The sequence below is a fragment of the Prionailurus bengalensis genome, chromosome A1 (genome assembly GCF_016509475.1).
Source record: "Prionailurus bengalensis isolate Pbe53 chromosome A1, Fcat_Pben_1.1_paternal_pri, whole genome shotgun sequence".
Taxonomy (NCBI): Eukaryota; Metazoa; Chordata; class Mammalia; order Carnivora; family Felidae; genus Prionailurus; species Prionailurus bengalensis.
Window position 1 is genome coordinate 30,023,731 of NC_057343.1, and position 22,982 is coordinate 30,046,712.

The following is a 22,982-nucleotide window of genomic DNA, read 5'->3' on the forward strand; positions in this document are numbered from 1 at the left end:
AGAACCCCTCATGAGCATCCATGGCGAAAACACTGCTGATATCTCGCTCTGGCTGAGGTTGTTGGAGAACATTGTCCAGAAGCAGACTCCAAGAGAGAGGTCAGAGACAACCTGGGCAGTAGCAGCTGAAGACGGAATCCCCCTAGGGAGACTCACAGTCTCTAAACCAAGTTCCCTAACTTTCCTCTGAAAAGCATCATTCAGTAAAATGGGAGGTGGGGGCAGGGGTGGGGTAGGGGGGAACCACTAGGTGTGGCTTCTGGGCAAAGGGCTGAGGCTTGTTCACTCCTGGGACCTCCAAGTTCTGTTTCAGCCATAAAGATTACCTTGAACCTATCTGTTTCAAGGAAGTATCAAGTTGGAAACCAGATATTGGGCTTGAAAATGTACATTTGAGTTAATATTTGGCAGGAGATATCTAGATCTAAGGGCAGCTGGCAGAGTGGGACTCAGCGACAAGATGTGAAGGTGACTCAGGTTCCTGGGTGTCCTGACCCTCCTGGGGTGGTCACATGCTCCCTGGCAGCTTCCTCTTTTCCTACAAACTGGACGTGGGGAAATCCCCACTGGGCACTATAAGAAGCCCCTGGGCTCTGTGTAGAAACCAGTGGCTCCAGCTAAGAGCACAAAATGAGGACAGGCCTCCTCTGCCCCCTGGCCCTTCTGTTCCTCCTTGGCCAGACCACAGGGAATTTGGAGCCCCTGGTCCCTGGCCCCAGTTCCAGCTCTTTCCTTGACTCTGTGTTCGGCTCCAACTTCATCTCTGGCCCCAGCTCCAATGACAGCTTCACTCCCAGCCCTGGCTCCGAGTCTCAGGTGAGAAGGCCCCACGGCCTGAGAGCTGTGTTAATTCCCTTCCTCTCACTTTTTGGGGACCTGAATATAATTTCATGGATGGCTAGACCTGAGCACTCTAAAAGATTTACGACTCCCTTTGTTAACTGTAGGCACCCTGGAAATGAATTAAAACCTGGGTAAAATAATTAAATTGTTAGCAAGAGAGACGACATCTTGGTTCTTCTGCCGGGAGCTTTAGGGAAAGAACTGAAGGTTTAAAGAGGTTCTCAAACCTGGCTATGCTTGGAATTGGGGGTGGGCAGGGGTGGGAGGGGTACACCAAAAATAGAGATGTCCGGATCCTGTTCCAGATGAGAACTCTTAGGGAAGGGGCCCTGCCAGGAGTAGCTCCAGAAAAGTCGGTCTGGTTTGCTGCCCATTGGGAACCCTGAGGATGATGAAGAATCGCTCTGAGGGAGTGAGAGCCTCTTTGCTCCAGCTGGAGCCCTGAGGATTTCTTTGAGCCTAGTTTGTAAAGGAGATGGATGGCGGAAGCAGGGGAGGTCTTTAGGAAAGTGCTCTTACACACAGATATGTCCCCAGAAGAGTATTAACTGTCTTCCATTTTCCTTATAGGGAATCATAAGAGCCATTTCCGAAAACAACAACAGCAGTAGCAATAAACAGGCCAAACAAAATCAGCAACAACAACAAAACCAAAGCCTGTGCTAGGAAGGGACTGTCCCAGCTAGGCTGTATCCCTAGACCGTACCCTGAGCCTAGTTCTTTGGGAGATGAGTCCTCTTCATATCTCCTTTGAGGAGAGGGGAAGAGGCACCAAGGGATGAGACATTAGGGGGCAGGAAGCATTTCCTTCTTCCAACTCTGCCTGCGTCTGCTCTGGGCTTTTCTGTAGGAGCCCTGCTCTGGAAAACCCAGGCTTGCCTTGGGGTGGAGGAGTCTTAACTCCCCCAAAGCCTGCCCCTCTGCACTTCTATGATCTTTATTCACAGGTCAGGTCGCTGCTCACGTGATCATGTCTGAATGGGAGGGCCATTGGGATAAGGAGAGGAAAAGGCTTTTTTATTGTTTCCATTTTGACATCAGAACCGTGTAGATGAAAATTTGTTGATCAACAAATGGTTCGAATGAAGGCTCACATAGAAACTGCCGCAACAATGTTTGTTGAGCACCTGATAAATGCCAGGACTTGGTTAAGTACATAATATATATTATCTTATTTAACCCTCAGAGACAGGTAAAATTAATGGTCCCATTTTAGAGATGTGGAAACCGAGGCTTAGAGAGGTGCCGTCGTTGGCTTAAAGTCACTAAGCCAGCAAATGATAGAACTCAAACTTAGTCTGCCTATCCTCTTCAGCATCTCTGTCTAGGCAGCTTTCTCTGTTTGAGGGGAGTATAGATGCAAGTTGCTAATTTTTAGGAGAAGCGTGGTTTGGGAATCGTGACTATGCGTGAACATTCTTTGCAGCCAGAAATCAGATGCATCGTTTTATTCCATGATACTAAATAATTTCTGGGGACAATTAGAACTGGTTAACACTAATGTCATCACCACTCAGAAAGCAGCATTTGGGTAAGATGAGCTAAAATGACAGAAAATAAAATATAGGTCAAGAAACGGAGAACTCCAATATGCCTGTTGTTTGGCAAAAAGACAAATATTTAAAAGTAGATAAGGAATGGTAGTTAAATTGTGCTTAGAGGTTTTAATTTCCTTCCCAGTTCGCTTATCTCCCTCTGGTGAGTCAGTATCACTACCCCAACTTCTTTTTTTATGGCAGACAAGGTGTCACTTCTACTATAAACCCAATTTTCTAGGGCTGCCTGTCAGCTTGATGAGCTCTTTGGAAAGTGGTGGAAAACCCCTTTATAACTGTCATTGAGCAAGTTCCAAACGTATCATTTTCTGTACTTTGAAAATGTTGAGTACCATTATTTTATGCCTTGAATCTTTACAGGCACTTAGGCTTGGCTGCTAATTAGAGCCAATTGCAACCATAAGTCACAAATGTGAGTCACACCTTCAGCTCTCGCGCTCAGAGCACTTCACACGCCTCAGATGTCCCCCTCCAAAGAAGGGGCTGCTTGCAGGGTCCTCATTTCACAGACAAGAAAAGGCTCCATGCTTTGTTCACACGGTAACTGGCAGAGTCGGAACCAGGAGTCATGTTCTTCTGTCATCAGGCTAAAGGGGTTTGGGCTTGTCGGAAAAAAGGACACTAAGGCTCCCTAATGACAATGGGGCTGATTCACTGGGCGGGAATTGGGTCTTATTTGTCTCCCTGACACCAAAAGCTGGCAAGTTGTAGACACCAATAAATGTGAATTGAACACACACTGAGTGAGAACCCATCAGTGCGGGGTGTCTTGTAAGGTACAGAGGGTCCTATTTGTCCTCCACAGGGGGACTGCATACCCTCTCAGAGGCCAGGGGACAAGCACACGCCTGGGTCTCCCATTCCTCATGCTACACTCACACCGAGTTTAAGCAGTCACTGCAGACAGAGTGAGACCCATCACCATTAGCTTCATTGTCTTTGAATGTGAGGAGCAGAAATATCTCTAATGGGAGACACTGATCAAACTTATGGACCATTTTGATGTCAGCTGAGCACGCGGGGCTGATGATAAGCAGGACGGCAGCTAGGGAGTCCACAGTGCTGGGACAGAGACGTTCAATAGAAGACAGTGGAATGGCTGTCAGCAGGGCTCATAATTATTTGCCTGCCTTTCAGGTGAACTTCAGGACTAAAAGTTGTTAGCGAGTTGATTGTCTAGAGACTGCTTGATGATCTCCACTATTTTCTGATTTGACAGAGCTTTCCAGAGGAGTCTAAGCCTGGTTCAACCCTGTCCTGTGCAGCTAATTAACCTCCCCTTGTCAAAATGCAGTGCGAGACATTTTGGGGGGTAGACAGTTGTAATAATAAGCTTTTTTTTTTTTCAAAAGTCCATGATACATTGGTCCTCCTGAAAAAGCCTTGGCGTGCTTGAGCCAGATGCTTTCTATCTTCAGTGGGAGTGATAAAGCGGGTTCCATTCTGGTGTAGCTCGTCCAGTCCTTCTTCATCCCTGGCAAAGACCCGTACCTTAATCCCCTCCCATCCCCAATGTTTAGCATAAACCTGCTTGTCTCTCCTCCTTACTCCCCAATTCCTGCAGGTGTGGGATGTGATTGGCAAAGAAAATTGAGGGCAGTGTCAAGAATTTACCTGATATGCATATATATATATATATATATGTGCATGCGTGCGTGTGTGTGTGTTTGCTTATCTTAAAGAAGATTAGGTTAAATTGACAAGCAATTTAGTTGCAAAAGCCTGAATTAATTGGTCCAGAGGTCACTGACAGAACACATCTTGACTGTAGAAGCATCTAGGTCCGGCTTGTTCGGGGATCAGGGAGGCTGGTAGATACTAAATGCACAGAGCGCACCACCTCCGCTGCTGCCAGCTGACCTCCTAAACTTTGAGAGGTGTGGCCTGCATCTCTTCAAATGCTGCAAACCAGTGTTCTCCCCTCGGTCATTTCGGAGAGACACTTCAGCCTAATGTTCCACAGGTGAGCTTTGGGCTAGCCATCAGATGAGATCATTGTCAAGCACAGCCAGTCCACTGCTAAGAGTTACTCTGGAAGGCAATAGTTGTAATAAAAAAAAAAATGTTAATTGTGCTGGGATCCCCTTGGGGAAGTTCGAGGGGGACAAAAGAAAAACAGGATCTTTCAAACCTGTCATTTTAAAATATGCAGCGGCACCAAAGTGTGAGCCTGAATATCTTAAAGAAACATCAAATATTTTAAAACGACTTTTCTGCAAGTGGTAAGCTGGAAAACTTAAACATTTTTTTTGCACAAAACCTTCAGACTCCTACATTGTTCAGTCTTTTAAACATGGCTGTTTTTTTCCCCACTCTAAAGAATGTTAATTATGCAATTTTGCAGGTGGAGAGAGGATGTGAATTTGCATTGTATATTTTCCCCTTAACTCCTATGCGTGAGGTTTTTCTCTTTCTGTTGGAAGGCATTGGGTTGCAATTGGAGGTAACTGTGAGGAAGAGAAAATGAGTACGTGGAAGGAAAGGGAAAGTGACATTTACTGATCGCCTACGGCGTGCCAGGGACTTGGTTTACATTACTTGGTGACTCATGGGGACAACCCTGTGAAGTGGGTTATCTCTGTTTGGCAGATGAGGAAATTGAGACTCAGAGGGTTCACGTCCAGAAAGTGGGAGAATTGGAATTCAGGATGCTCATCACCTCCTTTCCCTCACCCTACTTAGGAATAGTAACAATTACCTTGAAACCTACTCAAGAAAGGAGAATCTTCCTTTAGGTGTAGGTGCCTGACCCTGGTTTAGCCTGACTGGTGGAGATGTGGCTACACACGGAGTGTAATCACTGCCTGAGAAACATGAGCTCTTAGCTCGTGTCTTTGATGCTGTTCATTTATGTATTGGACTCTACTTGCTTGCCTCTGAGCCCTCTTTTTTTTATTTTTTTTTATTTTTTTTAATGTTTATTTATTTTTGAGACAGAGAGAGACAGAGCATGAACGGGGGAGGGTCAGAGAGAGGGAGACACAGAATCTGAAACAGGCTCCAGGCTCTGAGCTGTCAGCACAGAGCCCGACAGGGGGCTCGAACTCACGGACCTCGAGATGATGACCTGAGCCAAAGTCGGCCGCTTAACCGACTGAGCCACCCAGGCGCCCCTGAGCCCTCTTTTGACAGGCCAATTTCTGGCACTCCAGTTACCCAAAAGCTCACTTCCCAGCTTCGTACTGATGTTGAACTTATTTTTATTTACAGTCGCTTTCCAATTTCACTGGCTTCGAGGATGACCACGGGACCTGCCACTGCTCCGTGACCCTCCCAGACACGACCTTTCCCGTGCAGAGAGTGGAACGCTTGGAATTCACAGCTCACGTTCTCTCCCAGAAGTTCGAGAAAGAGCTTTCTAAAGTAAGTATTGCTTTTCCTTCTCTTGCAACAACTTCTTGATAAGAGCAACCCAACCAACAAAACAGAACACTTTTTATTCAGGACTTTGTCTGCAGGCTTCTTTGGTTGTGCCAAAGCCAGCATGTTTGCATCCTTTGGAGGAGTTAGACTTTATTTCATGGCACACCTATGGAGTTCTTTATAGCGGGAAAAATGAGGGCACGCGGAAGAAAATGGGCTGGAGATCATGCATGCCACGGATAAACTCACTTCAATATTGTATGCATGCAGTTGGAAAGAAGCCTTGAGCTCTCCCTGCAAAACGCAACCTTGCAATTTGTATTTGGTTTTGGTTTTGTTGTTTCTTCCTGTTGATCGTCGTCTTCCCTCCAGCTTTGCCTTCTCTGTCCTCTCCTCTGTTCTCTCTTCCTTCACTTTCACTTTTTCTTCCTATTTCTGCCCATTCTCCCTTCCCTTGTCCACCCTTCTAATCTTTCTCTCCCTTTCCTTCCTGATTTGTGTTTCTGTTTTTTGTTTTGTCTTCTCTTACTTTTGGAAAGCCCCGCCTCCTTCTCTTCCTCCTCCTTCCCCTCCCCCACTCCTTCACTCTTGGAAGCTTCTCCTCTTCTCCTCCTTCCTTTCACCCTCCTTTCCTTGCTCTTCCTCTTGTTTTTTCTTTCCAATTTACGCTCTTCCCTCCCTCCCACTCTCTGTCTCTCCCTCTGGCTCTGTCTCTGCCTCTCTGTCTCTGTCTCTCTTATTCTCTCCCTCGTGCGTTATTCTCTGTTGTCTCAGCAGGAGCATTACATTAGGCCTGTCCCACATTAGACCAAACCTGAAGAATTTGAATCAATTCTAGTAGGTCACACAGCCTTGGTAAAAATCCTGACTCCAACCCCCTGATTAGAGCTTTTTTTCTAGCCAGAGGAAGTTATCCCACCGGGTGTACCTTTCTCTGAGCCGGTGGGGCAATGTGACCTGGCATTCCAGTTTTGACCCCTTCTTCGTTTTTTGGCCACGTTAAAAATCAATTAGAAACGCTCCCATTTTCTGCACAGGTGAAGTCCAAGCTAGGCTATAATCACATTATGCATTATTTAATACAACGCCATTAATTTACAAGGAGCTCTGGCTTTACTGCAGGATTCAAAATAAGTTTTCCTGAGAAATTTAAACTTAGCTGCCTCACCATCCAGCACAGTTATCCTTTAAGACAAAAACGATGATGAGGCTGAGACCCTGCTTTCTTCCCGAATTGGTAGATAAATATTCTACGTTTCAATGGATGTCCAGGAAAATGTGTTTGACTACTCTAGGAACCTAGCTTCTTAAGAAATAAAATGTCCTTGAATTAATCAGCAGAAAAGGCACGGCACTAAATTATAAATTCCAACCATTAATATTCATAGCCTTATTCCAGCATAATCAAGCACAGATAAGAAGTTATGCATAAAAACATAACAAGTGGAGGAAAATCCTAAGTAAAGATCTTTTCAGTTAGAGTCATTTGCTTTGAAATAGTGGAAGCTACTGATTTGCATGTCTTCTTTGCTGGCAGGAGTGTGAAGGGCAGTTTGAAACCCCACACTGATCCAGAGGAGGTGTGCAGCTCGCCAGGGCTGAGAGTACGGGACGTTTAATTCCGATCCTATGAGGGGGAAGATGACATCTGCCTTGCTAATAGTTGGCAGGGAGGAAGGGAGGAGTAGGTGGGAAAACTTTTAGTTCCCCAAACGTCAGTAGCTGGTCCTAAAGAAATCTGTGATTGAGGCCTGAGACAGGTATTGACCTGCCGGCTGAGATTTGCATCAGAAATTCTGTGCGACATCGATAATAACAACAATAATAACAGCTTCCTTTTCTGTTTCAATAAATTTTATTGATTTATTTAGAGAGAGAGAGCATGCAAGTGAGCGAGGGGGGTGGGAGAGAGAGAGAGAGAGAGAGAGAGAAGTGGGGCTCGAACTCACGAACTGTGAGATCATGACCTGAGCCAAAGTCAGAGGCTTAACGACTAAGCCACACAGGCACCCTTGTTTCTGCTTTTCAGAATGCTTTCAGTCCTGTTCTTCTCTCAAGCAGCTCTTTAAGGCCGATAGGCCAGCGCTCTTCCCATGTTAGGGAGGGAAACATGGGGTCCATAAAGGTCAAGAGCCATAAATGTGGAGGTCATTCCTCTCTTGGCCGAGTGAGCCAAGTCAGGAATTTGGGTCTCCAACATCATCCCAGTCCCTTTTCTCTCTGCCATGCTGTTATCAACCTCAAAGAAGAGATATAGAAGGACAGTAATGCCTTCAATCCAAAGTTATCTCTTCCACTGAGGGCTTTTGAATTTTCAGGTGAATTATTATAGCCGTCCCTAAGTTGCCTTGGAAATCACCATTCATCTGGAGGCCTGGAGGGAACGCCCGATTGGACAGGCCTGCAGAAGAGGGTTTTGACTGCCTTACGTTGATTCATTATCTGTCAGTACACAGGAAAGACAGGGAGCTGCCTCTGCATGAGCTGCTGAAAGCATTTTATACTTTTCTGTTGTTTATGGTATGTCTTCTTGTGACTATACTCAGGAGGGGACGACAAAAAGACAGCTCAGGGTTTTCTTTGTCCAGAGGGCTGTGGCGTTTGGGGCGAGTTATTTCATATGACACACGTTTGCCAATGGATCCTCATGCATGAGAAGGTCAAGGTAGTCTGGGAGACATTTAGGCAACTTATAAACAAAGAACTTTGACGGAACAACGTGTCGTGCACTGAAAGAGAATAAATTAAAAAGTGAGATGAAGAAAAAACCCCTGAAAGCACTGTTTCTCTAATAATTGCTGTAACTTGTAGACATCCAGTAAGTGAAGCACTTAGTATGCATTTTCCCTAGTCTTTGCAGAAACCTGGTAAGCTTGCTACCATTACCCCCAGTTTATAGGAGCAACTAAGGCTTAGAGAAATTAAGTGATTTGCCTACTAAGTACTGAAGTCAGCTTTGAGTTTAGGTGGACCTAGCTCCAAAGCATTTCTCATGTCTTCATGGTCAATTCAAGCTCAACTCCTCTTGTTGTTAAAGACATATTAAAATAACAGTATGTTGCAAAGTACATTTATCTGTTTCCGATAATCCGGCCATAATTATGATCAGAGGTTTTGAGGCAGGAACATGAGCCAGACTGATTCCTTAGCTTAATAGCCAGCTGTGCTGCATCCTTATCTATTATGAGACCATGTGTACCATGCAGAACAACAATGAACACCCCAAAACAACCCCCCCAGACAAATGTTGATTCTTAGAGCCCATCCGTGATATAATATGTATATAAGAAACAAAATGGAAGCTCTGTTAGATTGGTGATTTGAAGGCAAGCATAGATGAGTCTTTTAAAGCTCAAACTGCTAGTGATGAGGAGCTCGTAATAAAGATGTTGGCACAGGGGGGTGTCCTCTTAGGGCTAGACCCTTATTATTTTATTTTTATTTTTATGAGAGAGAGAGAGAGAGCTGGGGAGAGGGGCAGGGGGGGGGGGAAAGAAAGAAGGAGAGAGAGAGAGAGAGAGAGAGAGAGAGAGAGAATTCCAAGCAGGCTCCATACTCAGTGTGGAGCCCAACATGGGGCTCAAACTCATGAACCAATAGATCACGGCCTGAGCCAAAATCAAGAATGGGACACTCAACCAACTGAGCGACTCGGGCCCCCTGTGGCTAGACCCGTATTCTTGCTCTACATCTCTGGTGCAAGTTGCACTGTGGCTTCTGACCTTGCACTTCCAGGGAGAGCTAGATGTTCTGGGAATTGCCCACACCAGCTCAACACTAGAAATCTGTGCATGTAAAGGGTTTACATGAGCAATCTACTTAAGTCAGTAGAGTCCTCAAATTCCCTCCTGTCTTCTAGTAACTCTATGGACGATTCTAGTTTTCCTGAACGTCATCGAGCTTTCCTTTAAATGTCAGCTGAAAAGAACCTCGAGTTTTTTCCCAAAACAGATCTTTAGGGACTCTTCATTTTGTGGCTGAACGAGGGCAGGCATGCCACACATCCTCATAGGTAGCAAACTCCAGGTTATGCCTTGGTTTTCGGTGAGAATCTGGGAGAGCCACATTTTATTTAGCAGGGATGACAGTTGGATCACTCATTTTTGTAGAACAACAGCTGCGATGTGCCACCAACATGTTCCAGGAAAACAGAGGGTGTTTCATTTGTTCCAAGAGCTGGCAAGACCAAATGCCAACAAGAATATTCATTTTGCAAACTTCCATTTCTGCGATGGATTGGCACTTTATTATTATTATTATTATTGTTATTCTTTTTACAGGCAAGTTTTTATGCTTGATTTTTGCAGAAATTAAAACCTGGCTACCTTATATTTGTGTTTATACTTTTGAGGGAGACTCGTTAGGTTTTCTGTTTTTTTCCAACTTCCTTAACCACCAAAATGTCACCAGCCTTGTCAGCCTCTGACGATGGCGCATCTGATGGCAGTGAGCATCAGTTGCCCGAGGAGATACACCAGCAGTGCCGAGGGCTGCATTTTCAACTTTCATTAAAATCCTCTTTGCCTGGAGCCCTAGCCCTTTAGGTCTGTGGCCTATGAGTCTGCTCTAATTTGCACAGTGGGGTTAAGTGGAAGGACGAAAATGACAGAAGTTAAGACTGCCTTTGGTATTGGGAGGATTACAGGCCAACATCTGGCTCTGAATTCATCCAGGCACCGTGGATCAGCTCCTTGACATTAGCACAGTTTGGGGAAAAGTATCACTTATGTTCGAATTTTTAGAAAGAGTGTAAAGCCAGCAACTTTTAATGAGCAGGTCCTTAAAAAGGCCATGGCATTTCTTTCAGAGATCAGATACAAAAAGAACCACCAAATGTGTTTATTGAAATACCCATTTGGAGCTTCCAATTATACACTAAATCACCAAGGGAATTTTTGGAAGTATTTTAACTTAATGATCAGACATTCAAATATATGCAACAAATGCGTAAAGGTCTGATTGCAATAATCAGTTCTTGAAATAAATGTGGGTGCACTTAATGAAATGTGCACTTTATAGTCACATACACACTCACATATTGTGTAGTAAAGTTGGGTCTTTATGGCACTTTGTAAAAGGTAGAGGGGCTCAAAACTCAATGCATATGGCCACCAGAGAAGGAATTCTACCCAGTGCACTTCTCTCTCTTCTAGAAAATACTTAGATTTAGAGCGGTGTTTCTAAATGGAGGGAGGGTGGTGGTGATGGTGATTTTGCCCCCAGGGAACATTAGCAATGGCTGGGACATTTTTGGTTGTCACAGCTGAATGGTCTGTGGCTGTTATTGGTGTCTAGAGGCCAGGAATCCTGGTTCACATCCTATAATACACAAGAAAGCCCCCCCCACCCCAACAAGAAAGAATGATCTAGCCTAAAATATCAATAGTGCTGAGGTTCGGAAACCCTGGTTTAGATCCAGTATGTGCATTGAGGGGAGGAGGGAAGGCAAGGGAGTCTGGTTCAAACCAGTTCAGTTTGGAGACCTAATATCTTCAAACATTAAAATGGAAATTAAAATATACTTGTGAATGATGACTCTGAAACAAAATTATTTTTAGTCTAGGCAAGCGCAAAATCCACCCCACCAATTGTAATAATGTTTTTTTTTTTCGTTTGCATTTAGATAGATTAAAGAAAAACTAGTTAAATTTTTAGTATGTGTGCTGTGGAAGTGAGCACTAGTTAAATATATTTTTGATCCCTTTCTTTTCTTTTAAATTTTTTTTAATGTTTATTTATTTCTGAGACAGAGAGAGACAGAGCATGAGTAGGGGAGGGGCAGAAAGAGAGGGAGACACAGAATCTGAAACAGGTTCCAGGCTCTCAGCAGTCAGCAAAGAGCCCAACGCGGGGCTTGAACTCACAGACCGAGAGATCATGACCCAGGCTGAAGTCGGACGCTTAACCGACTGAGCCACCTAGGAGCCCCTCTTTTATTTATTTATTTTTTTAAGTAGGCTTCACACCCAGCGTGGAGCCCAGCACGGGGCTTGAACTCGGGACAGTGAGATCAAGACCCAAGCTGAGCTCAAGAGTGAGACGTTTAATCAACTGAGCCACCCAGGCACCCTGATATTTTTGATCCATTTCTTTACCAAAAAAGAAAGAAAGAAAGAAAGAAAGAAAGAAAAAAGAAAAAAAGATTGACAGCAAACAAATAGTCCCCAAGGTCTTGGTAGTGGAGGAAGACTGTATAGTATTACTTTGGGAATTGACTTAAGCTTTTTGATTCCCTTTCAGGTAAGGGAGTATGTCCAGTTAATCAGTGTGTATGAAAAGAAGCTTTCAAACCTAACTGTCCGAGTAGAGATCATGGAAAAGGACACCATTTCTTATACTGAACTGGACTTTGAGCTGATCAAGATAGAAGTGAAGGAGATGGAGAAACTGATCATACAGCTGAAGGACAATTTTGTTGGAAGCACGACAATTGTTGACCAGCTGGAAGTGGAGGTAAGTCATGAGCTCACTTCTGAGAGGCTTAATAATAAATTAAGAAGTGGGCAGGTGTTGGGACCAGGCTATGGATCTCTCTTCTGACTTCTAATTCTGCACTCTCTCATGACCGCCTGGCATGTCCTGTGTTCTGCTTTTGGGGGGTGTCTGAATAGTGAGTGGAACACAATGGGAATGCGTTCATTGAGGAGCAGGTGTCATCCAGTGGGCCTGCCCCAGACCCAGGTGGCCTTTCAATGTCTCTAGAAAGGTGATGATATAAATCTGAACAACTCCATGGCCAAGTTAGATTGAGTGCCTTCTCTGTTCTGGATTTATCCTTGTGGGACTAGAAAGCCACAATTTACCGGATTTTGGAATTGCTAGGTCTGTTTCTCCTTTTGAATGATCATGTGATCCTTGATTCCTCTTGGAACACTTCTCCACATACTGGCAACCCTCTTTAAAGGAATTTCATGTGATTATGTTTTAGTGAAGCCTTTTAAGCTCTATGGATAAAGACCATCACATTAATGTTATGGTTGGGTAATTTATCTCAATGAGAATTTACTAGCATGGACATGATGTGGGCTGTAATGGAGAAGTCTAGTTACATATCTCAGATAAGTTTTCTCTGGCCCTCGCCATTCGTTAGAAACTTAATTATAATACAACATGAGTAAACACGAGTTTATAGGGGAAGGTTATTAGAAATGAACTTTAATGGACCTTTGTGGAGGCTTAGACTGAGCCTGTGCTCTATTATTAAATCTGTTAAAATCTTTGCCATTTTCTTCTTGTCACACACATCTGCCTGAGATCTGACAGGCGTTCACGCTAAACCATAAAATGTATTCTTCCAAATGAAACCATTCCGAAGAATTTCGGGTGTACTCTCTAGCAATGTTTCACTAAGTGACAAATTCAGCCCTGGAATGTTTATGAAAGAAATTGCACAATAATATAAAGTCACTCTGCATTTTTATTTCCTTAGATAAGGAATATGAGTCTCCTGGTAGAGCAGCTCGAGACGCTAGACAAAAACAATGTCCTTGCCATTCGCCGGGAAATCCTGGCTCTGAAGAACAGGCTGAAGGAATGTGAAGCCTCTAAAGGTGAAAATGTTACGGTCTCCCCACCGCCTCCTGCCCCTGGTAAGCCTGCCATGTTGTCACCACCTGAGCCAGTCCGGTTAAGGGCTGAGAGTGGGGCGGGGAAGGGATTTGGGATTGCAGAGTTGAAGCGGGGATGGGATTTTTGCAGGGCTGAGTTTACTCTCCCGAGCTCCAAGATCTCTCTCCTAGTAGCTCCACATGCTGGCAAGTTCTGGGGCTCATCGAGGAGAACCACCAACAGTGAGTGGATTTAAAGCAAAACTCACACATTACACGTGTCCCCTTTGCATTTGCTAACAAGGAAAACAGCTCTGTGATGATGGAGTTGCTGTGGGGGGCGGGGGGGGGAGGGTAGTGGAGGGGGGCGGGGGGGGGGGGTCTGGTGAAAGCCTCTGGAATCTGCAAGGCGTCGGTGCTGTCCCGCGGATGGCAAGGGCTGATTGGCTCATGTATCCGATGAGCTGGGTTATGCCTTGACTCTTCCTTTTCTCTTGCTTTCTTTCCGTCCCTGCTTCCACGCCTGTATTTTTCCTTTAAGCTTTCCTGAAATGCACCTGCTGTTTTTTCGCGTGTCCGAGGATTCAGGGAGGATTTAACGGTCCACCTGTACAGTACTTGTGGGTGTGGCCTGCCATCCTGCCTAGAGTGTGAGTTCCCGGAGGGCAGGGATGGCCTCATACTCTCTAAATAATCCTTGGGGCTAGGTATAGCATAGAGGTGGGTGCTCCATAATACCTCCATGAATGGAGGCAGTGGAGTGTAGAGGTCAGGAGTATGGCTTTGGGATGCCAAAGACCTGAGCTTCCCAGCTATGTGGCCACAGCAAAAGATCCTTAATCTCCCCCTCGATAAAACGGGAGAATACTACTTACCTGTGAACGGGTTAATGAAACAAGTCTTGGGAAGCACCGCGCTCTATGATTGACACTTATATGCTGGAATTTGTTATTATTATTAACGATGATAATTGAAGTGAAAACCTGGCTGTGAATGAAAGTGGTCCTTGTGTGCTTCAGCACGTCCCTCCAGGTGAACTAAAGCCCTGCTCGGTCGCCCTGTGCAGCCCTGTCACAGGGAAGCCCTCCCTGCGGGTCATAAGCATCTCAGCCTGAAAAGGGCCTGTACCTTCTCATCACATCATACAGCTCTTGTTACTTTCGTTAATTTCTGTTTCCACAGACTGTTTCCTCTTAGGCTGTGTGTTTCTGGATCCTTGTCAATGTAACTGGCTTCTTTAAGGCTTTAATTCGATACTGCCATGGTTATAAGCCTCTCGGTGGTGTTCAGGAGACTCTCTTCCCTCCCTCTGCTGTTGGCAACATGTCATAGTATGACATACAGAGGAAGTTCAGGACAAAGGCCATGCCTTGTCCTCTGGAACACACTGAGGTTAAATTTAGTCTGGGATCAGTGGTGTCAGTGTGCATTGAAAATGTGAGCTCTTTCTGCTGGGCCACGCAGGGCTCCTTGAGGACAGGGTCAAAGCAATGACAAGCCCTGATAACACGTGAACAAGGTTTTCTTTCTTTCTCCCTCCCTCCCTCCTTTCTCTCTTCCTCCCTCTATTCCTTCCTTCCTTCTTTCCTTCCTTCTTTCCTTCCTTCCATCCTTCCTTCCTTCCTTCCTTCCTTCTTTGGAGTGAGGACATTTTAGAACTGGAAGGGACATTTAGGACCATCTAGCTCAGGTCCATCATGTCTCAGAGGAAGGAACTTAGGTGGTGAGGGTGCTGCTTTTCCTGAGGCCACACGGGTGGTTAGTGGCAGGGCTGAGGCCGAAATGCAAGGCCCCTCACTCCCTGGGTATCTCAGGACCTAGAGCGTCCGTGGCAATAACCCAAGAACGGCAGTGGAAGAGAAAGTACACTTCTTAGTATATCTACAGAGGAAAACAAGCGAGACTGCTGGATTATTTTTGTTAGAAGTTTTTTTTGAGAACTTTCCCCTAGGTCCTCACACTTAGACTTTTGTGAGTCATCCCAGCCCAGCTGTGTTGTTTAAGCAAATTGGACCCAGATTTCCTCTCACTTTCCCACAACCTTGGCTGTACCTGGATCCCGGCCAAGCCACTTGGCCCTCCTCCAGCTTTGTTCATATTATATTTATGATGTTTATATTAAACTGACTTTTTGTCATGTTTTTAAATCAATTTCTTTTACTTGCTCTCTTTCTGTTTGGATTGGTTGATAATGCAGAATTGGAAACTCCCCAGGCACCACAAAGTTGTCAGCCTGTGGAGACTTTAATTAAAGTTACTCACTATTATGGGACTTTAAAATCTGGCCTGTCTGCTTTTTTCACTGCAGAGTTGCACAGAACAAAAGACTGCACGCAAGTCTCAGCTATAAAGGAATTCCGTGCTCTCGGGGCTCCTCTCTCCCAGTTGCAGGTTGCTGTCTGTGGTCAGCTTGATCTTAGAACCAGTACATGTAGTGAGGGTTCAATAAAATGCGCTTTGTATTTGGTTTATGCCGCAAATGGTATCCTTTCTGCTTCATTTCATAGAACCTTCTAATCTAAAATAATTGCCCTTCTGCTCATTAACTTTTTTTCCTGAGAACAACTGACTCTCTCTCTCTCTCTCTCTCTGATCTCCCCCTGAATCTAGATGACTGGAGATAGGCAAAATGTACGTACACGCCCAGGGGTCGACTGCGGTTGTGCTTGGAGATGATGTCAGGTTCTGTGCTGACACACAGTAGGTGCTCAGTAAATGGCTGATGAAAGATAGTGACCTGCCAAAATCCCAAGCCCTAGGAAAAGCAGTGTTGGGGAGTATGTACCCAATAATTTAGTCTTCATCATTTTGTGATTATGATCAGGTTAACTGCCTAATTCCCACAGGTTAATTGTACTCTCCTCTTTGCTCAAAGTGCAGTTGTCTAGGTAGGAGACTGCACTGATAGATCCAAGATTAAGTTTCCCCTGCAGATAGTCATTGACTTAAGAAAAATGCTACTAAGCATGAGACTTTAAAAAAGCCAACTTAGGGAGTGCCTGCGTGGCTCATTCGGTTAAGCGTCTGACTCTTGATTTTGGCTCAGGTCATGATCACATGGTTTATGAGATAAAGTCCAGAATCAGGCTCTGTGCTGATAGTGCAGAGCCTGCTTAGGATTCTCTCTCTCTCTCTCTCTCTCTCTCTGTCCCTGCCTCACTCATTGTCTTTCTCTTTCTCCCTCTCAAAATAAATAAAAAGCATTTAAAAATTCTTTAAAAGATAAAAAAGCCAAGTTAGGGTGTGTTAAAGTCTTATTATGTGGCTTCCCGGGGTATTTTCAGAACACCATGACAAGATCTAATGAATTGCATGATGAGATTGCCAACCAAGGCGACACTTGTGTGGAGGCTTCCCTTGCTTTATGTTCTGCTGAGTGAATACCAGGCTTTTTGTAAAACATATGTAGCAGGGTAGAGTGCTAGTTGTTTAATTAATAAGGTAAGCTGGGTTTGGGGGCTTTGATCAGTCTTTCATTCTTTTATTCCACAAACATAATTTGGTGCCACTGCATGGCTGGTCCTGTTCTGGGAGCTAGGGTTCCCAGGATGGATACAGGAACCTCCAGAAACCACTATGTAGGAAGGGAGACAGTTGTGTGAACTTTCAGCTATATATAACGTGATGTGATTATAGTGCTGATAGTTACCATTTGTTGAGTTGCATGTACATACCTTCTCTCTCTTCTTAACAGTTCTACAGAGTAGGTATTATTATTATTATTTTTTAATATAAGGAAACTGAAGCTCAGAAGCTTACACAGCCAGTAAGTACCGGAGTCAGGATTTGAACTGGAATCTGTCTGCCAATAGCTTCACCTGTACCAGGCTGCCTTCCATAGATGCTCTGATAGAGAGGTGCACCTGTGATTCCCGCAATAACAAGAACGTTTCAACCACTCACCAGCCTGATTAACACCGATGTATCTTTACTTCCTTGCCTGTAGAATAGCTAAAAGTGTACTTTGACTCTTAGTTCTGTGGCGTGTTCTTGTCCACTAGGAAGACGTGAAGCGATGCACTGGTCTTTCACATTCTTGGATTATGGTTGGGCAATGGGTGGTTGTGCCAGGGGTGGAAGCTTGGGACGGCCGAGAAGGCTAAGACCTTGAAATGAAGGAAGGGGCGGGGAAGGGATATGAGACGAGGTAAGGGGGGGTTGGGGGAAGCTTGGCACAGATTGGGGGGAGGAGGCTCCGGCTGGGCAAAAAGGAGCAGCGGGCACCAGGATGGCTGTCAGTTTCAGTATCGTTTCCAGGCCAGTTTCCTGCCGGGAGTCGAGGAAGCCCGCCATAGCCTTTTCTCTGGCCTGTCACTGCTGTAGCCACATCTGTAGTATTGGCAACAGTGCCCAGTTCTCCTCCCTGTTTCTGCTTCCTTCGACCACAGCCAGGGCCCCCCAAATGGCCCAAAGGACATTGAGAATGAGAGAGGGGTAACAAAAAAGGGTAGGAGAGTGTTTAGGAATGGCTGGGAAGTGAGAAAAAGAGATGTAGGCTTCATACAGTTCTGGTATTTATACCAGGTACAATGTTTAATTTCCTGATCGACTTGTAAAATGATAAGCCATTATCATTAGTAGTCGTAGTAGAAGTAGTAATTTTGAAGAGAAGTTTATTTGGATTCCTTTATATCTAAGGATTTCCACATCCAAGACAGAACAGTTTATTATCTTTAACCCTGTGATAATGCTTGAATAAGATTATACATCGTAAGTTTTCCTTACGTATCTTGTTACTGTTGGTTCGGGATATTTTCTTTCCAGGAAAGCAAGATTCGATTAAACAAACAATTCCTAAGTCTTCCAACCTGCAAGAAAAACGTGACTTTCTTACATTTCCTTAGAGTGAAATGTAGTTAAATAAGTAAGTTCTCGGGAAGTATTTTAACTAGCAAATCTGGTTTGTAGCATATGGAAATTCAAACAGTTTTTGTTATCATTAAACTGAACACACCATTAACTTTATTTTAATAATTCATGCATTGTTTCATAAACAAAAGCAAACAAGCATTCATCTGAGAGATCACTTTTAGGAGAAGAAATAATAATTTATAATTTTATTTATTATTTCTTTGGTGGAGAACAGTCTCTTGGCTGAACACACGTTGCTTTTTTATTTATGAAATGGTGCATGCATTATTAAAATAAACCAGCGCCTGTGTTCTGCTTAATGATATGCAAAATTATTTGAGGTTGGGTACAGAATGGTCTCATTTCTCTACCTGTTGTATGGTTGGCTGGCTTTCCCACCAACTGCGGATTTATGAGAGCATTTAAGGAGCACGTATTTAATTCTGGGACCAAAAAGCCCCAGCAGATTGGAAGAATAAAAGCAGGGTTTCTAGTAATGGTTTCACCTCTGAGCAGTCCTTGAGTGAGGAGGGGAAGAAGGGGGGGGACATTTAGCAAGGAAAGGAATAGGTCTTTCCATGTCGGTCAGAGGCACAGACTTACAGGCAAAGCTTTGCTCTCCCTTAACCAATGTCCTACCCCCCCCCCCCCCCCCCGATAAATCAGGTAATTCTTTGGAGCTCTGCTTTTGGCTGTAGCTCACATCATGTGCTCTCCACGGCTCCCTGATTCCCTCCAAGCATTCAAAGCCAGAGCAAGTGATTCAGGTTCTGTTCCTTCTTCCCTCACCTGCTCAGCTCCAGGCAGTAGGATGAGGGAAAATGACCTCAAATGTACTTGAAGTGGAATTTTCTTTGTCATCCAATAAACAATGTTACCCACTTTTAAAGAGATATTTACTAAGATCCCTCAAAATGTGTGTTCAACTCTGGATAGTTATTATAAAGACCCTGGAGGAGTTTTATGTTATTTTTGTAGCTCATAAATGATTTGGGTTGGCAGGCATTTCAGAGTGTGACGTGTAGGGCCAGTTGTCCAGCCTGGGTTGTTCACTGCTGGTACAGGGAAGTTAGAGTCAGTGGACCGGTGAGCCTGGTCCCACTTGATTGTACACATTATGACGACAGTGTCAGATTGAGAAAGGTGTGAAGGACTTGCTTTGCTGTCATTCTATGACCCAGTAGAATATGTGGTATAAACAGCAAGACCTACTTTACAACTGCAGCAAGGTGGTCACCAAGTGATCTACGCAATAGGCTTATGCTTTGGGCACACATCAGGCCCTATTGCCCTAAAATCACTTCCATGGCTTCTCAAGGCGGAAATCCCACCATTAGAGGACTATCTTTTTGTATCTTTAAAATACCATATTTAAAACTTCGTCTTCTGAGATTGGCTTGGGGCGGCAATGGTACCTGGCATGCATATGCACTTGGGGTTCCAGGGAGGGGCAGAAAGGTGAAGGGCATGGATACTTGTCCAGGGCAGTCTTCTCCTTCGTCACAGTTGTCCCTGATCCTGGCAAATAGCACCTTGTGGCTTTATGGAAAAAGGGTAGGATCTGGGATGACCTTGCTCTTTTTGATTTCTCTAGAAGAAAAATGAAATAAAAAGTGGCTCAGTCGGTTAAGCGTCCGACTTCGGCTCAGGTCATGATCTCGCGAGTTTGAGCCCCGCATCGGGCTCTGGGCTGACTGCTCAGAGCCTGGAGCATGTTTCAGATTCTGTGTCTCCCTCTCTCTCTGACCCTCTCCCGTTCATGCTCTGTCTCTCTCTGTCTCAAAAATAAATAAACGCTAAAAAAAAATTAAAAAAAAAAAGGTTGCAAAATGCTTTCTAGTAGAAGAAAATCTGTCAAATCCACCAAGTCCTCCTTTCCTCTTTCTAGGCCCTCAAACCTTTTTAATATGGCTCTTGGCAGTTCTAGCATCCCCATCTCTGGAATGAAAGCCCATTAATGGAAATAGGAGGTGGTTTTCTCTAGAGCTGACAGGAGGCTTGCATTGAGACTGACACCAAAAGAAGGTCTTGATCCTTCTCCATCAGAACCACGGTCGTTGCCAAACCTTGACAAGAAAAGTATTTATGGGTTCCTTGGTTCTTAGGACATTAAACCATTTGTATCTCGTCATTCATTTTTCTCTAAGAATGCCCTTGTATGTTCTTGTTTGTACAGGAAGCTGTGGCCATGGTGGTATAGTGAATATCAGCAAGCCGACCATCGTTCAGCTCAACTGGAGAGGGTTTTCCTTTAAGTATGGTGCCTGGGGTCGGGATTACTCTCCCCAGCAACCAAATGGAGGGCTGTATTGGGTGGCACCTCTGAATACAGATGGGAGATATCTGGAATATTACAGACTCTACAATACCCTGGATGATTTGCTATTGTATATAAATGCCCGAGAATATCGGATTACCTATGGCCAAGGCAGTGGTACAGCGGTTTATAACAACTACATGTATGTCAACATGTACAGCAGCCAGAATATTGCCAAAATTAACCTGAATGACAACAGGGTTGAAGTGACTCAACCTGTCCCTGATGCCGCCTATAATAACCGCTTTTCGTATGCTAATGTCGATTGGCAAGATATTGACTTGGCTGTGGATGAGAATGGGTTGTGGGTGATTTATGCAACCGAAGCCAGCACTGGTAACATGGTGATTAGCAAACTCAATGACACCACACTCACGGTGCTAGACACTTGGTATACGAGACAGTATAAACCATCAGTTTCTAACGCCTTCATGGTGTGCGGGGTTCTGTATGCCACCCGCACTCTGAACACCAGAGAGGAAGAGATTTTCTACTACTATGACACAAACACAGGGAGAGAGGGCAGTCTAGACGTTGTAATGCCTAAGATGCGGGAGAGAGTTCAGAGCATTAACTACCACCCTTTTGACCAGAAACTTTTCGTCTATAATGATGGTTACCTTCTCAATTATGATCTGATCTTTAACAAGGAACCCAAGTAAGTTGTGGAAGGATGAGAGAGAAATGAAAGGTTCCTTGAAAAAAAAATGGTCTTTTTCACTTATTTAGCTATCCACGGGGGGGATTTGGAAGTGAGTTTGCTTAGTAGTGATACTTGGGAGCATAGTTCTATCGCACTGAAGACTTAGGATATTTGCCCTGATTTGGTAAGTTCTTTTGGAAGCCGTCTGCCTCCAGAGAATGCATTTCCCTAGTGAAAATAAGGTCCTTGCAGGGTAGATAGGATTGTGGGGGTCTAGGGATGTTATAGGTTCAAGGAAGGTGTCAGTGAGACAGCTCTGGAAATCAAGGAACTTAAAGAGAACCTATGGCTTTTGGGGATTCTTCGTAAGAATGCGTGTCAATGACCAGCTCTCCTCCATGTAGCCAGGTTAATTCATCCATGCCTGAAAGAAACCTGATCTCAATTAGGCAGATTAGTACTTGAAACTCCTTGAGGGATCAAGTCTCCATCTTTAGTTTTTCTTACTAGCATCTGGACAGTGTTTTATATGTAGCAGATTAGTAAACTTAGCATGCTTATATTATATCTGTGAGATGCTCAGAGTTTTCTAGAGAGAGGCTCTTTTATGCACTAAATTGTACACTGTAAATCAGTCCCAGATGGACCTGCAGGTGGGGGATTTGATTTTTCTTTTATCCCTTTTGTCCACCTCTAGAAGAGTCAGTAGAACCCTCCTACCTCATAACTCCATTCCAAAGGCACGCAGAAGACTAGAACCAGACTTACTAACCAGTTCCCTCCACCCATTTCCTACCTCCTGCTTTTTATGAAAATTAACCAGTTTTTTTATGGAATGGGTAGAAGAAAAACAAATAGATTTTTTTTGTCTCATCATGAAATTACACTTACATGACTCTAGGACCGTAAGAACAGATGGCAGTGATAAAATAATAGCATATCTGGTTACATGACAAAGCCCTTGGAGCATATGTGGCATTTGTATTAAGTCATATCAATTGTTTCATGCAAGTGTTGTCTTTGTTTAAGCCTAAAAGTTGTAAGAAAATAAATTTTTTTTATTTGAGGAAGACATATTTTTAAAAAACCATTGAAAATATCTAGTAAGTCAGTGCAGTTTGAAAACCTAGCAGGTGTATGTGCTTCTGTGCTTTTGGATGGCTTTCTCTTTTGGTCTTGGTCTGTTTCCCCTTGATGTTCATGAGTCCCAGTCTATAGGACTGGCTCTTTAAATGCTATAACCATCCCCTTTTAATAAATGATTAAAGTGTGTTTGATATAAATGTTGTCTTTTGGGTTTTTTTAAACTCTTTTATTTTTATTATAAAAAGCCTCTTAGTAGGATGGTCTCCACCTTGCTGTGAGGTACAGTGTGGCTACCTCCCGAACACTGATGCCCAGGAAATCATACACCTAGCAGCAGATAACATCAAGACTTTTAGAAAGAGTCCAAAGTCAGGGCTGGCTCTTTAGTTTTCATTTCCCTTTAAAATCCATTCTTTCTGGCAGCTTTTGTTGTAGGAGACTGCACTCTTTTCTTTTGGGATATGACCTTATGTACTTATTAATTTGCATGACTGATCTGATTATTTCCAACGTTAGACTATATTTGTGTGGCTTATGTTCCTTTTCCAACTGAGCTGTTAAAATGGGTGAGAAGCCTCCAGATCTTCCCTAAACAGAAGGTCTTGGCCAGAAAGCAAAGGGACTAAGTGGCCATATTGGAGAGAGAAATACCTTTACCAAAGACAATGTATAGGGGGACAGGTGACCTAGAGCTGGAAGGGAAGATAGACCTGGCTAGTGTAGTTAGTCCTACCGAAATGCTCATTTTTAATACATGCCATACTTTTTTTTTTTTT

The 22,982-nt window shown here is 44.1% G+C and overlaps 1 protein-coding gene across 1 annotated transcript; it reads left to right on the forward strand.

Moving 5' to 3' along the window:
- The first annotated feature begins 551 nt into the window (after positions 1-551).
- Positions 552-22,397, forward strand: OLFM4 (olfactomedin 4). The gene is made up of 5 exons (XM_043580037.1): positions 552-816; positions 5,610-5,762; positions 12,003-12,215; positions 13,192-13,351; positions 20,337-22,397. Exons 1-5 carry the CDS (start codon positions 631-633, stop codon positions 21,137-21,139), a joined length of 1,515 nt encoding a protein of 504 aa, XP_043435972.1. The 5' UTR covers positions 552-630; the 3' UTR covers positions 21,140-22,397.
- Positions 22,398-22,982: the final 585 nt, after the last annotated feature.

What these genes read in the sequence shown, in the direction of transcription:
- OLFM4 (XM_043580037.1), top strand. Translation starts at nt 631, where the DNA reads ATGAGGACAGGCCTCCTCTGCCCCCTGGCCCTTCTGTTCCTCCTTGGC. An exon ending in GCCCTGGCTCCGAGTCTCAG is followed by an intron (nt 817 to 5,609) that starts GTGAGAAGGCCC and finishes TTTTATTTACAG; the next exon opens with TCGCTTTCCAATTTCACTGG. An exon ending in CCCACCGCCTCCTGCCCCTG is followed by an intron (nt 13,352 to 20,336) that starts GTAAGCCTGCCA and finishes TTGTTTGTACAG; the next exon opens with GAAGCTGTGGCCATGGTGGT.